Source organism: Ranitomeya imitator, chromosome 1 (genome assembly GCF_032444005.1).
Source record: "Ranitomeya imitator isolate aRanImi1 chromosome 1, aRanImi1.pri, whole genome shotgun sequence".
NCBI classification, from domain to species: Eukaryota; Metazoa; Chordata; class Amphibia; order Anura; family Dendrobatidae; genus Ranitomeya; species Ranitomeya imitator.
The window spans coordinates 946222058-946238622 of record NC_091282.1 but is presented as its reverse complement, the minus strand read 5'-3'; the positions used below and the strand labels follow the sequence as shown (position 1 = coordinate 946238622).

The 16565-nt window shown below is 40.8% G+C and overlaps 1 protein-coding gene across 2 annotated transcripts in view; it reads right to left on the bottom strand.

Moving 5' to 3' along the window:
- Positions 1-16565, bottom strand: part of NFKB1 (nuclear factor kappa B subunit 1) — a 161223-nt gene that overhangs the window by 46655 nt on the left and 98003 nt on the right. For both annotated transcript variants that reach the window (XR_011316755.1, XM_069743654.1), the window contains exons 6-13: positions 14570-14718; positions 12487-12641; positions 11178-11336; positions 9994-10098; positions 6958-7049; positions 6628-6766; positions 6249-6386; positions 632-712 (exon numbers count right to left, since the gene is read on the bottom strand). Coding sequence is in view for 1 of the 2 variants with exons in the window: in XM_069743654.1 (XP_069599755.1) it covers positions 632-712; positions 6249-6386; positions 6628-6766; positions 6958-7049; positions 9994-10098; positions 11178-11336; positions 12487-12641; positions 14570-14718 (1018 nt within the window). In the remaining variant the exon portion in view is untranslated. The remainder of the gene's footprint in view (positions 1-631; positions 713-6248; positions 6387-6627; positions 6767-6957; positions 7050-9993; positions 10099-11177; positions 11337-12486; positions 12642-14569; positions 14719-16565) is intronic.

Here is a 16565-nt window from a genome sequence, read left to right as displayed (position 1 = left end):
TGTTCACTGTGCAAGTAGCCCATGTGTTCCTGTTTCCATAATTGTTCTCTTGTGTCTACAAGACTGGGGAGTTCCACCACTCCTCTTGGGCTATCTGCACAAAAGCTGTTCTACCCTGTATGCACACATGGATTTTTCCTCTCTGAACCCTGTTCACACAGGTTATATACAGATGATCAGGTTTTTAAATACATCAGATAGGGATTGCATACATTAGTTAGGACTGCTCTGATAAGGGTATACCGTGAAGATTGGTAGAGCAGCTTAGTATACATTTTTTGCAAAAAACGTATCAACCAAATACCCTGTTTTTTACATCTTTTACTAGCACTTGCGGATTACTGCAACATTTTTTCAAACTGAGTGTTTTTGGTTTTACTATTCTCTTTTGTGTCTTCAGGTTTCTTGGTGGTGTGTGAACATGATCATACAGACTTGTTCACTGTGCAAGTAGCCCATGTGTTCCTGTTTCCATAATTGCTCTAAGAATAAGTAGCAAAAACCTGGTGAGAGATTCCCTTTGAGCTATTTATTCCCTATCATTAAACAGGACATGTCTCTTATAACAATACGTTAAACATGAGTAAAGTCTTAAAGCTGTAAGGGCTGGAAAACCGAGACTGTAAATTACCTGTATTGCGGTTCATTGTGCCCCCATGAAAATTCAGTCCTCCGTAGCTATTCGTATAGTTGAATGAGGGGTAGCTGTAACCTGCAAGTAACAAAATGCCGTGTTCAGAACATTTCTTGTATTGGATTAGACATTAGTTTGATTTTTGTCTTATCTCAGAAAAACCTTAAACACATCAAAAGTGTGGTGTGTTACCTAAGGGAGACTGCCAGTCATTTTCTCAGAATAACTTTCTCAGAACTTTCCCCCAGACAATTCAGAACATTGTAATGAAGGACAGTGAAGCATATTTATCTAGCTAAATGTGACAATGTCTAATAAACTGTCTTTTGTGATTTGCACACATTTTTTATAAGCTTTAGAGACCTTCTTGTCTGATAAAAGGTGCGTAGCCGTGTTGAAAGGGATTGTAGTTTGTCAGAGTCTGACATACCGCACCGTATGCAAAAAAAATAGAAAATGTGCCGAAATTTGCAAGCTACCGTAATTAAATATTGACACGAACTATTCTTGAATAAGGAAAATCATAGTACTTATTATGTAGATAAAATTATGGGAACCATGATGGATTCCCGAAGGAGCCAATTGAAGCCAATAATTTCCATTCTGACCTTTTGTTTTTCCTCACGTGAGAGATCTATTAAAGAACTTAATTCGATTTTTCTGGTCCTTAGACGAAGAAGCAGGATTCCCAGCCTTACCAGCACAAAATATTAAAAGGGGTTGTGCAACTAGATGCCTACTTTAATGAACAGTGGAAAGCCTGTCCACGGATTGTGTCTGGCACTAAAGCCGAGCTCTACTAAACAAAACGTGGCTGAGCTGTAATACCACACACAACCAGTGGTTGAGGGTGGCACTAGTTTTGGATAAAAATGTCTATGGTATGTTGTTGTAATCCCCTTTAAATAATAAGGATGCTAATAATGGCAGTCAATTATACACACAGACATCTTGGCTTTCTTTATAAATATGTACATTATTAGCTTCCAGCCTGTATTGCCAAGCAGGCCGGCGCAGAATTAGGATGTTCTCAGAGTAAAGTCAATCACATTGTTGTGCAAGCTTAGGATTATCTAAGCATTCCCATGAGGAAATACTTTTCATACAATTCATCCTACACAAATTGCATATTCAACATAAAATATTGAACAAGTGGGAACATGAAAGAAAATGAAGGGGCACGTGGCTTTATAGCTTCACTGATTAGTATTGGATCTATTGCTCCATTCTCCTCGGTCTGTAGCAGATCACTTTCTTCACTTCTGTAATGTCTCATCGAGGAGTTGTACTTACTAAATGTCAATATTTTAATACTCCCTCTATTTTGGAAGGAGCTCTGAACTTGGTCTTTATAACTATAAAGGCTCAGATTTAGTCCTAGCATTATTCTCTGACTTTGCCAAAGGTGAATATAGGTCTTGGGGTAAGAAAAGTCTAGTTAAACAGTAAGAGTGACCCCTGATGAAGCACGCTGTGTGTCAGGTTGGCCGGGCACCAGCAGTCCCTTTCACCTTGGTTGGCACCGTGTTGTATGCATTGCCTATATTATCCCTTGGCGTAGCCCTATGTTCTGAATGTCTCCAGTCATTAGTTTATGTATTTCCAGTGTCAGCATTCTTATCTTTCTCTATGCCTTTACTGACAGTACCATACTTGTACCTTTTTAATATTGACATTTTTGCCTGTCACTGGGGTCATTCCCTTACTATTACTGCACCTTTCCTTTCTATATATTTCATCCATCTATTTCTACTATCTGCATTATACATCCCCTGGGGTCTCCAGCTGCCCTGCCTTTTTTTCCTTTCTTCCTGGTTACTCACTTTGTATGGAGTCCTTGTATTGCATTTTTAAGATTTTTTTTTTATAGATTTCTTAATAAAGTTGTTCACGTTTGCATTAATATATGGTATTAGCCATGCTTTTCTTGTTAGGATCTTTAAGAGGAGTAAGGGCAGAAAGAAATCATCTTTCCACATGTAGGAAAGTACAAGTCATCAGTGAGCATTTGCTTTTAGGCCACATTCACACTATCAGTATTTGGTCAGTATTTTACCTCAGTATTTGTAATGCAAAACCAGGAGTGGAATAATCAGAGGAAAAGTGTAATAGAAACATGTGCACCACTTCTGTATTTATCACCCACTCCTGGTTTTAGCTTCTAAATACTGATGTAAAATACTGACCGAATACTGCGCGTGTGAGCTTGGCCCTAATGTGAATTCTTCGGTTATGAGGTACACACGGCGGCTGCACCCACAAGACTGAAGTAGGTAAGTCGGACAGTAAGGCATCCATTTCCCAAAGTATGATTCAGTTGTTGCACTGCATTTCTGAGATAATAGTACACCAAACCATGAGGCATAATAAACTATCTACTATATAATTGTCTAAGGGTCACTTCCGTCTGTCTGTCTGTCCTTCTGTTATGGTTATTCATTCGCTGATTGGTCTCGGCAGCTGCCTGTCATGGCTGCCGCGACCAACCAGCGATGGGCACAGTCCAGAAGAAAATGGCCGCTCCTTACTCCCCGCAGTCAGTGCCTGTCGCCCACATACTCCCCTCCGGTCACCGCTAACACAGGGTTAATGCCGGCGGTAACGGACCGCATTATGCCGCGGGTAACGCACTCCGTTACCGCCGCTATTAACCCTGTGTGCCCAACTTTTTACTATTGACGCTGCCTATGCGGCATCAATAGTAAAAAATGTACTGTTAAAAATAATAATTAAAAAAAAAATCTGCTATACTCACCCTCCGTAGTCGCTCGCGCCGGCCGCCATCTTCTGTTGCAGGTTCCGGTGGCAAAGATGGTATGTGCGCCTGTGCTAGAAAGACCTGCCATGACGTCACGGTCATGTGACCGTGACTTCATCACAGGTCCTGCGCTCATACCAACCCTGGGACCAGAAGCTGCCGTGGACTACAAGGGGCCCTCAGAAAGGTGAGTATATGTTTATTTCTTATTTTTTAACCTGTGACAAACCTGGCTGGGCAATATACTACGTAGCTGGGCAATATACTACATGACCGGCCAATATACTACATGGCTTTGTGCTGTATACTATTTCACTGTGCAATATACTACGTGGCTCTGTGCTGTATACTACGTCACTGGGCAATATACTACGTGACTGGCCAATATACTACGTGGCCGGGCAATATACCACGTGGCTCTGTGCTGTATACTACGTCGCCGTGCAATATACTACGTGGCTCTGTGCTGTATACTACGTCACTGGGCAATATACTAAGTAACTGGGCAATATACTACATGGCTGGGCAATATGCTACGTGGCTCTGTGCTGTATACTACGTCGCTGTGCAATATACTACGTGGCTCTGTGCTGTATACTACGTCACTGGGTAATATACTACGTGGCTGGGCAATATTCTACGTCACTAGGCAATATACTACGTGACTGGGCAATATACTACGTGGCTCTGTGCTGTATACTACGTCACTGGGCAATATACTACGTAACCGGGCAATATACTACGTGGCTGGGCAATATACTACGTGGCTCTGTGCTGTATACTACGTCGCTGTGCAATATACTACGTGGCTGGGCAATATACTACGTCACTGGGCAATATACTACGTCACTGGGTAATATACTACGTTGCTGGGCAATATACTACGTCACTAGGCAATATACTACGTGGCTGGGCAATATACTACGTGGCTCTGTGCTGTATACTACGCCACTAGGCAATATACTACGTAACTGGGCAATATACTACATGGCTGGGCAATATACTACGTGGCTGTGCAATATTCTACGTCACTAGGCAATATACTATGTAACTGGGCAATATACTACATGGCTGGGCAATATACTATGTCACTGGGCAATATACTACGTGGTTGGGCAATATACTACGTGGTTGGGCAATATACTACGTGGCTGGGCAATATACTACATGGCTGTGCAATATACTACGTGGCTGGGCAATATACTACGTGACTGGGCAATATACTGCGTGGCTGGGCAATATACTACGTGACTGTGTAATATACTACATGGCTGGGCAATATACTACGTGGCTGGGCAATATGCTACGTGGGCTGTGCAATATACTACGTGGCTGGGCAATATACTACGTGGGCTGTGCAATATACTACGTGGCTGGGCAATATACTACGTGACTGTGTAATATACTACATGGCTGGGCAATATACTACGTGGCTGGGCAATATACTACGTGGGCTGTGCAATATACTACGTGGACATGCACATTCTAGAATACCCGATGCGTTAGAATCGGGCCACCAACTAGTATATAATATACATACAGCGCACAGATCTGGGATCTCTCCAGCCTTGGGTCTAAGCAGGTATAAAAGGTCTCCATCTCCAATTACAATATAGTAAGAGAACTGAGACAATATGCAGGATCATTTCTAGCTGTAAATTATCAGGGGGCTAGAAATCAAAGGGAAATTATAAACGGCTACTATAGGACTCAAAGATGAAAACCAGTTATCAACAATAAATCAATTTAAAGTGAAACTATACTGGGAATTTGTACAAAGACATTTTAAAATGGTTAAACCTTAGAGGGATGTCCACTACTAGGATAACCCCTTCTCAATTTGTTTCGCCCCGAAAAAATAAAAACACTTAAACTCACCTCTCGTGCAGGTGAAATTCCAGCGGTGTCAGCACTCGCTCTCCCGGGGCTCAGTGAGGTTGTTAGGTCACGTGATTCCTGCGCCCAATCAGCGCTGGTGTCACTGTCCCCACCTTCAGACCTATATAATTAACAGGTAGCGGGAGCTGCGGCTGGCAGCTCACTTCCTGTTCATTACTTATGCGTCTGGAGGCGGGGACAGTGACACCAGCGCTGATTGGGCGCAGGGATCACGTGACCTAACAACCTCATGTGAGTGCTGGCACGGTGCTGCCACCGGAGGTGAGTACAAGCTTTTTTTATTTTAACAGCCAAATATAAGGGAATGAGAAAGGGTTGTCCAAGTAGTGAAAAATTCCTTTAAAAGTTGTGCCTAGGACTACCATATAGCTTTAGGATTTCTGAAGATCGGATTGGTAGAGGAGGTGGGTGACCTCAGATATAGGTCATGAGACTTGTTTTACAACCAACTCACTACAATGTATAATCTATGTCTCTATTTGCTTGCATTGCTAGTAGTTTGCAGAAATCATAGAAGTTGTCAGGGTTTGCGCAGATATTCCCAACTTTGTACACAGTTGTTTATACCAGTTAATTAGTAAAACAGTATTTAGCCATTCCCCTGATGTAGCCATTCACTTGAATAAGACAAAAATTTCAGCTGTTTGTGAGATAAACACTTTTCTTTTGTTTATAACTTGGTACTTTGGAGACTGACCATAGCTACAAGATGATAGAACATGCGCAGTGCTTACAAACTTTATTCTACTGAATTGTAAGCAGTGTTTTTAAGGTGACCAGAGGATACCGATACCTCCTAATCCTTGTATTTATGTATTGTATTGTATTTAGAAGCAAATCTGACATTATCCATCTAGGAAGATGTGAATAACCCTTTAAGCACAGACCACTTTGATGCAATGTCCCAGACTCTTGCTTTTCTTTACTAACTGGAGGAAAGACTTAAGATTATTGTACCTCCTCCTGTGCCCGAACCTCCAGCTCCACTTCCATAAATGCCGCTGCCTCCACCTCCAGGTCCTGTCCCGCTTCCACCAAAGCCATCAGAGAAGTTTGGCATGAGTTTTAGGCGCTTTCGTTGAATTTCTTCTTTATCTATAGAACAAGTTCATTAAATCAATGGTGGAAGATGGAAAATTCAGTAAGAGAAGGTAAGAACACAAAAAATCACTAAAACATTCCCTCATATGTGTATCTAATGCATGCTAATTGATCAATATCTTTACTGACTACACCCGGGTAAGACATGCAGATGCAAAGGTATCAAGAGAGACTAATGTCAATCACTCTGAAATAAGGTTTGATATTATATGCAATTATTATTTCTGTTTCTTACCTTTTATTTCTGGATAGTAAAGAAACGGTTTGGGTTCACTAGTTTCATAATCGGATTTTCTCCGAAGCTGTACAAATACAGAGGCAGGCCTCAAAATATTGACATCTTTGTACTTTGGAGTTTTAAATACGATGGCAAACTAAAAGAAATATTAAAATGCAACATCAATACTCTTTAAGGGTTCAGTTCAACTTGTGCTGTATATGACACATAATACGTCATTATATTAACTGTTTATTGTGTTGAGAAGACAACCATAAAAGCTACTTTATTGATTACTCCTTTTTTCAACCATACAAATTTTGTACCTATGCACAGTTCAATGCTTACCTGTCTGTGAACATCTGTGGGTGAAAAATCACCAAATCCTTCCCAGATGTGTCCATTTTCATCTTCTTCATAGAAACGTATTTGAATATCATCTGCAGCAGATAATTTGAACAAATTACAGGAATAATATTTACTGTATATACTCGAGTATAAGCTGAGATTTTCAGCCCATTTTTTAGGCTAAAAGTGCCCCTCTCGGCTTATACTCAAGTCGTTGTCTCAGGAGGTCGGCGGGGGAGGGGGAGCGGCGGCTGTAACATCATACTCACCTGCTCCCGCAGCGGTTTCTGCTTCTCCGATGGTCTCTGGCGCCCGCAGCTCTTCCTGTATTCAGCGGTCACATGGTACTGCTCATTAAAGTAATGAATATGGACGCGACTCCACTCCCACAGGCGTAGCGCGCATATTCATTACTTTAAGGAGCGGTACCATGTGACCACTGAACACAGGAACAAGCTGCCGGTGCCAGAGACCATCGGAGAAGCAGGGAGCGCGCCAGGATGAGGTGAGTATGACGGGGGAGGCCATGCGATATTCACCTGTCCCTGTTCCACCCCTGGGCTCTGTCATTCACGTACTCTGGCTGTGACATTCAGGTCAGAGGGTGCGATGACGTGGTTAGTGTGCGCCCTCTGCCTGAACAGTTACTGCAGAGACCCGGAAGACATATCGGCGCACGTAAGTGGAACGGGGACAGGTGAATATCGCAAGTGCCGATGTCCTGAGCCAGTGGCGACTCCCGCACCTGGCCCCCATAGCGTGCCGGTGTTCCCGCCTGCTCAGCAGCAGCAGCATACGGGGCTTATTATTCTATGGAGCATCTTATGGGGCCATCAACCTTTATGCAGCATTATATGGGGCATAATATTCTATGGAGCATCTTATGGGGCTATCAACCTTTATAGAGCAGCATATGGGGCATAATATTCTATGGAGCATCTTATGGGGCCATCATTAACCATTTATGCAGCATTATGTGAGGCATATTTTAATATGGAGCATCTTATGGGGCCCATCATGAACTTTATGGAGCATTACAGGTCCTTCTCAAAAAATTAGCATATAGTGTTAAATTTCATTATTTACCATAATGTAATGATTACAATTAAACTTTCATATATTATAGATTCATTATCCACCAACTGAAATTTGTCAGGTCTTTTATTGTTTTAATACTGATGATTTTGGCATACAACTCCTGATAACCCAAAAAACCTGTCTCAATAAATTAGCATATTTCACCCATCCAATCAAATAAAAGTGTTTTTTAATAACAAACAAAAAAACCATCAAATAATAATGTTCAGTTATGCACTCAATACTTGGTCGGGAATCCTTTGGCAGAAATGACTGCTTCAATGCGGCGTGGCATGGAGGCAATCAGCCTGTGACACTGCTGAGATGTTATGGAGGCCCAGGATGCTTCAATAGCGGCCTTAAGCTCATCCAGAGTGTTGGGTCTTGCGTCTCTCAACTTTCTCTTCACAATATCCCACAGATTCTCTATGGGGTTCAGGTCAGGAGAGTTGGCAGGCCAATTGAGCACAGTAATACCATGGTCAGTAAACCATTTACCAGTGGTTTTGGCACTGTGAGCAGGTGCCAGGTCGTGCTGAAAAATGAAATCTTCATCTCCATAAAGCATTTCAGCCGATGGAAGCATGAAGTGCTCCAAAATCTCCTGATAGCTAGCTGCATTGACCCTGCCCTTGATGAAACACAGTGGACCAACACCAGCAGCTGACATGGCACCCCACACCATCACTGACTGTGGGTACTTGACACTGGACTTCAGGCATTTTGGCATTTCCTTCTCCCCAGTCTTCCTCCAGACTCTGGCACCTTGATTTCCGAATGACATGCAAAATTTGCTTTCATCAGAAAAAAGTACTTGGGACCACTTAGCAACAGTCCAGTGCTGCTTCTCTGTAGCCCAGGTCAGGCGCCTCTGCCGCTGTTTATGGTTCAAAAGTGGCTTTACCTGGGGAATGCGGCACCTGTAGCCCATTTCCTGCACACGCCTGTGCACGGTGGCTCTGGATGTTTCCACACCAGACTCAGTCCACTGCTTCCTCAGGTTCCCCAAGGTCTGGAATCGGTCCTTCTCCACAATCTTCCTCAGGGTCCGGTCTCCTCTTCTCGTTGTACAGCGTTTTCTGCCACATTGTTTCCTTCCAACAGACTTACCATTGAGGTGCCTTGATACAGCACTCTGGGAACAGCCTATTTGTTGAGAAATTTCTTTCTGGGTCTTACCCTCTTGCTTGAGGGTGTCAATGATGGCCTTCTTGACATCTGTCAGGTCGCTAGTCTTACCCATGATGGGGGTTTTGAGTAATGAACCAGGCAGGAAGTTTATAAAAGCCTCAGGTATCTTTTGCATGTGTTTAGAGTTAATTAGTTGATTCAGAAGATTAGGGTAATAGGTCGTTTAGAGAACCTTTTCTTGATATGCTAATTTATTGAGACAGGTTTTTTGGGTTATCAGGAGTTGTATGCCAAAATCATCAGTATTAAAACAATAAAAGACCTGACAAATTTCAGTTGGTGGATAATGAATCTATAATATATGAAAGTTTAATTGTAATCATTACATTATGGTAAATAATGAAATTTAACACTATATGCTAATTTTTTGAGAAGGACCTGTATATGGGGCTCCTGATTCAATATGGATATTCAAAAACACTTAACCTACTGAGGTCTCAATTAATTTTACTTTTATAGGTATCTATTTTTATTTTGGAAATTTACCAGTAGCTGCTGCATTTCCCACCACAGGCTTATACTCGAGTCAATAAGTTTTCCCAGTTTTTTGTGGCAAAATTAGGCTTATACTCGGGTCGGCTTATACTCAAGTATATACGGTATGTAAAGTTCAAACAATCATGTTCTCTGTTCTGCATGCACTTAGTCTCATAGACCTCTCAGCAACTCTCTTATTGCTCCTGCATCCAATAAATCAATCCGAGAACACATATCTTCCCTCTGCTATCTAAAGACATTCCTGGAGGTTAGCGTGGGGCATGTGCTTACCTTTCTGAACTTTATCACAGAGAAGATAAATCTCTTCACCTCCTGTTACACAGCCAGAGGTCCGGTCCATCCGAACAATTTTTAAATTAGATGCATTAGGGGCTTCTGTCAAACACAAGAAGAGGACATTTGTTAATACATTTAAAGCAATGCAGACAAGATATAGGAAAAAAAGAAAGAATCTACCTTTAACCCATTCAGTGAATCGTAGAAAGCCCGAATTGGAAAGAAGGAAACCTTCAACCAACCAAACCATAGGGGGAATAGTGGGGCAGGACAAAGTTCAGGGCACTAACACTTCTCATTGTCACACTACACCTTCTGTGAAATGCTAGACTGCTCAGAATAAGATCAGTGATACCACTGCTAACAATCAATCTGTTATTGCATGTCCACGTAGTATATTGCACAGTCCACGTAGTATATTGCCCAGCCACGTAGTATATTGCCCAGCAACGTAGTATATTGCCCAGTCACGTGGTATATTGCCCAGCCACGTAGTATATTGCCCAGCCACGTAGTATATTGCCCAGCCACGTAGTATATTGCCCAATGACATAGTATATTGCCCAGTGACGTAGTATACAGCACAAAGCCACGTAGTATATTGCACAGCGTTGTAGTACACAGCACATGTGTGTTCATCTCTGGCATTATCCACCATTTTGCCTTCACCCTGACTGATACATCAAAAGTCAGGATTTGGAGTGCTGTTTTCACTGTTACCATTAAAGATCTGGGATCTGACATTCCCTGTTTGGAATGGAGCACTGGTCAAACATGCTCACCTTCATTTATGGGACTGCTGGAGATAGTGGAGTACACAGCTCAACTATCTCTGACAGTTCATTTCCACAGACAATGAATGGAGTAGTGGTGCACATGTTTGACTACCACTCCATGTAAACTGTGCATTGAAGGGCCCCACTCTTGGGATCGCTGGAGCTATGGGACCCTCAGAGATTAACTTGATACAACCTCTTTAACCAGATATAAATAAAAAGTAATGTTACAAAATTTTGACACAAGCTAATAACCTGCTATAAGTACATGGACTGAAGTCCATTAATAAACATTAAGGATGTACAATATTATTGTTTATTTTTAATTCCAGGGTGCTGTACATGTGGATACCAATAAAATAATGACAACAAAATAATGATATACATAAGAAAATTACTTACTACTGTCAAATATGGGAACCGACATGACAGGTTCAAGTCGCCTAGTGAAACCTCCATTGCTATCTGGCAAGAAAGCAGTGAACATCAGTCGTACCACGCTAAGATCGATGTCTCTGGACTGTTGATATGCTGCTTGTCGAATTAGCTCTCTTTCCCGTTCTACGTACAAAGCACAGAACGTATGTAAGCAATAACAGCAAATCCAGTTCACACAAAGAAGGGAAACAGCACTAAAGATAAGGTAAGTTTATTCAATAAAGGTATATGTGTTATTGGGTGACACACATGTACACTTACTAAATAAATCCTTGAGGGTTGCCCGGATTTAGGACAAAAGTGAAATGTCACTCTGCCGTGCACACGCTGTCACAATTCCTTGCTAGCGCAAGCAGGCAGTCATGTGTCTATATGTATGTGATTTGCAGGCTTGCGGTCACGTACCTACTAGACTTGAATGGAGAGAAGTCAGCCAAGTCTAGTTGGTATTTGTCCGCAAGTCTGCAAATCACATTCATGGGGTCACGTAACTGTCAAGTAGCATGGGGAATATTCCGGAATTATGACAGCGTGAGTACTGCATGTGGTCATGATTCAGCAGTTTGCAGTCACATAAAGTTACCGTAGACGTTTGTCCAAAACATGGACAATCCCTTAAAGGCTAATTTAGACAAGCTGATAATTCATTAGAAAGTATTCATTAGAATGCTGGCTTGCTGGCATTAAAATCATTGTTTTCAGTAGCACAATGTTTTCTGTAAACAGGATATGTGCTGCTGATGATAATATTATATGTGCACACGACAATCATAATAATGATCATTCTGTGCACAAAGAACAATAGTTGGCCTGACTACCTGGCAATCAAACTACCGCCACTATATATTGGGTATAGTTGACTGGTGGTGGTCTAATGGCAGTGGTTGGTTTGTCTAAATCGTTCCTAAGTCATAAGGGTATTTGTGTTGTAGTGCATTGGGTTCTAATTTATTCAAACCGGAAATAAAGGCTGAACATACAGACTCTGAAGATATACTGGAGAATTAGGTTTTGGTGGTCATTCCCCATCTTACAGACCACTTGCAGATGGATGTTAAGCATTCAACTCTGATTTGTTCACTTCAGTGAAACAAATAGTGTGACACTTGCAAGCTCATACTAACCCAATATTATAGACTTCATAGAAAGATAAATAAGGGTAAATTACTCTTTTTACAGTTCTATGCCAACCACTGATGCAATATAAAATTAGCACATTTGCAATGTAAACTCCATCAGGAGGCCGAACCTTTCTGTGTTATATGTGACTGACCTGTCAATGGCCTGTCCGCTGAATACGGATAATTTAATTCAGAGTGCACTAAAAGTCCAGCATTATAGCCCTTCCTAAAAGCATCCACCATGCGCGTCTCAAGTATCTCAATCACTTTTTTCTTTGTTACATGAAGAATCCCTAAATTGGGAAACCTGTTAAAACAATCAACAAGGGAAAAATATTATTTTCAATGCTACTGGCACAAATATTACACACTCGCCTGCTTTACAACAAAGTTAAGCACCTGCCTGTTCAATGCATGACTTAGTTTTATGGTATTTTTATTATTATTATAAAGATCCTATCATCAGGCCAAAAATGGGTAAGTTTGTTGTTATTTTATTCTCTTTGTTCCCCTGAGTATTCCATTTTTTTTTTGTTTGTTTTTTAACCTGATATACCGTTCCAGAGATATTGGATATTTTGTACATTGGTAATTTTGATGGTGTTTATCAAGGGTCTACTTATGCCCACTCCTCACAGATGACTTGCCTCTTTACACAAACTGCTCTCTTTCTCACTCTACCTTCCAGTCTGCAGCGGAAAACTGAACAGCATAAAAGCATGAGTGGTAGAGGGTGGGCTAGCGAAGTTTTTTTTACAAGAGAATGCCTTTAACTCTGCCTGATCGCTAAAGAATGAGCTCTGGGAACAGAGTTTACCCAGGTATTTTCACACTGCAGAGATGCACTGCTGCACACCTTGGGTGGTAGTCTTTGGGAACACCCATCTAAGGGGCCCAAATCGTAACTCTAATAATATAAAACTTGGCACTCAACTTAGTTTTTGGAATCCAGTAATATTTTAATGCAGTCCTGTCACAGTAACTATATGGACCTTCCTCAGTCCGACTGCTGTAATAATAGGAATATATACGGTGGAGTGTTTAACTATATACTATGGAGTCAGGCCTCAGCAGAAAATTGCTTTGTTCAAGATGTTTCTCCCGCACCAACACAGTGTCCGCCACTAGTTACAACACTCATACAAGTTTTTCTGGCATCCATTGGCGATTCTCGGACGATATACACGTACAATCGGAGCGCGCTGTGATTTTACATGCACGTCGAATATGCCTGAGAAAAAAAACGGTGGTCAGAGTGCTATGATATGTTTTCTCGCATAGCACTCGTCCGTATTATAAAGCTCTGTGGAATTAATGACGCTATAGAAGCAAATAAAATAACAATTAGTTGATATTCAGTACATTGATAATTACTTTTGCTATTTCAGTGACCATTATAAGTTATCACATTTTAACAGAAAGGTAGCGATCATTTTGTCCATGTGTATAACTGCTTTTTGTTGGAAATAATCTCAGGTATTCTTTAATATTTTATTAACGGTATCTAATATGTTATGTTTATCTATGCACCGCTGTAAATTTGCACTGGGTTATTACATTTTATATATCTTGTCTAATAAGCATTGGCAATTTATGACTTGTTTATGTCTTGGCAGCACAGATCCACCAATAATTACGTTTCACAGAATCATAGATTTGACAATATACCAGTTGATAAGCAATGTGCTGCCAGTAGTACTGGTATAATAAATCCCACGATCACTCTAAAGCTTCCCTGTACAATTTGTATGTTTCTTGGCATTCCAGACTATTATTATTATTTTGGTCTATTATGGATTCCTATTGATTAATCGATTGTACATACAAATGTTAAAAGTAGCCATCGTTTTAATTTTCATTTCCTAAATTACCGTAATAGTACACGTGAAAATAATTGAGCTTGGCATTTGTTCACAGCAGCCTGCACACAATAATTCTTCTGATGGTGATATCTAATAATTAGCCATTTTTATTATTCATCTGTGGTTTGAAAAGTTGATACATGTAAAGAGACTGTAACATTTCAGAAAGACTGAGTGTGTAAATATCAGTATTACTAGTCACTAGTGTGGGAAGAGCGATGTCAAAGCATCAAAACCGCAAATGAATGTCATGCAAGTGTGAAACATGCTGTGGTTTGGAATATCTGAAAAAAAATCAAGCACATGGGTTATTTCCTGCTTTCTTGTACTTTACATATATGCCCAGAATCACCTGTGATAAAGAAAAACGTACCCAACAACGTTGTCTTTGGGTCCCACGCTTATAGAGCAGACTCCATCTTCACAATGCTTTCCCACTAAGCTATGTGCATGTAGCCGGACGTCTTTTCCATTGGTCACCAGCTGCACAATGATTTTGGCTTGGCCAACGTAATTGTTTATCTATCAACAAAAATATGAAATTCCATAATTCATAGGCCACAATGTAAAAACAAGAAGGAAGGATCCATTAAGTAACATTAAAGCAATAAAATGTTTTTTTTCTTGTATTAGTCATATTCATAAACTTTCAACAAAAACAGCATCTGAAAAATCACAAGTAACAAGAGCTCGCTGAGGTTTTTATTTAAAGGGGAAATTCAACCACTAATTTGCACTGACATGTCATGTAAAACATGTCAGTAGTACCCTCAATAATATGTTTTTGTATTGACTTTCTGCTTTGTTTGCCCCTAGCAATGTGTCTCCAATCATTTCTAGTGTATTCTGGCTTCATCTATACTAGATGCTATCCACTAAATCAAACACTGGTGAATCTGAGAGCACTGAAGTGTTTGGGGCAGCTAAGAAACTCAACCCAATCTGTAATTGTGGAAAAAAAGTCCCTTATTAACACAAATGAGGTTTACTTAGAGGTACTTGGCTGGACCCAAGATGTCAGTGCTTTAAAGCGAATCTGTCGTCAGGATTTTGCTAAATAAAATACAAGCATTGTCATGTTGGTGCTGTTATACTGATTAAAATGATACCTAGTTTGAAGAAATCTGTCTTGTGGTTCTTGTGTAATCAGTGTTAGAAGTGTTCAGTTAATGATATTCCCGTGCTCCGGGGTGGGACTGTTTCGGTTTTTTTTTCATGCTCTTGCAGATAGATACTACTGCGCATGTGCCGACACCATTTTGCTGGACACAATTTTGCTGGAGACAACTTTTCTTTTTTTGCATCTATCGGCAAGCATCAATCTGCTACTGCACATGTGCCGCCGCCATTTTGGTGGTTTCATTTTTTTAAGACCACAATATTAACTATTAACTGCGCAAGCATTATTTAAAATAAGAGGCCGGTCACTGAAATTTAGTGACCTGTTATTTAAATCAGATTGATGACGATGAGGCCAGAGCACCAAAAAAAAGACCCGTCCGCAGCACGAGCATCTAATTACCTCAAAACTGCAATCACAGGTTAAACAACCACCACAATATGGATTTCATGCAAGGTATCATTTTAATCTATACAGCGCCAACCTGACAGTGTCTGTAGTTTACTTAGCAAAATCCTGATGACAGGTTCACTTTAAAGGGTCCACTTTGGGTGACCTTTTTTTTTTGTTAACTTCAATACATGTATTTGATTTAATGAAAAATGTTGCACTGTTTGGCTTTTGCAGGCCCTTTGTTTCCCTGCATATTAAACTGCAATATGATTTGAGGTCATAAAGCAGCTGATAGGAGCTCCGAAAAATACACTAAGCTTTACAAATTCCCCATAAAACTGTCATAGCCGGATTTTAATGAAATCCAACTGCAATAATGATTTTTAGCCTCAATTACATCATGCATTTAAGTTGAAAAACAAATTGTCCGGGAGGGTAGATAACCTCTTTAAGCTGGACAACTGATTGATTTCCTGGTCCAGAACCAGTAATGGTTCAACTGTGTGGTCGGAACTGGTTCTTTCCTTCATCAGCACAGAAAACTTTTCATATCACAAAGAACACTGCTGCTTATCGGAGTGACCCTTAGACCAGTGGTCCCCAACTCCAGGCCTCGAGGGCCGCCAACAGTGCAGGTTTTCAGGATTTCTTTAGTATTGCACAGGGGTTGGAATCATCACCTGTGCAGATGATCACATTACCACCGATGCAATACTAAACAAATCCTGAAAACCTGCACTGTTGGCGGCCCTCGAGGCCTGGAGTTGGGGACCCCTGCCTTAGACTATTGTGTCAGATATTTTCATTTCTAAAAGTCTCTGTAGTTCAATGGTATTTTGGGATCCAGGATCATATT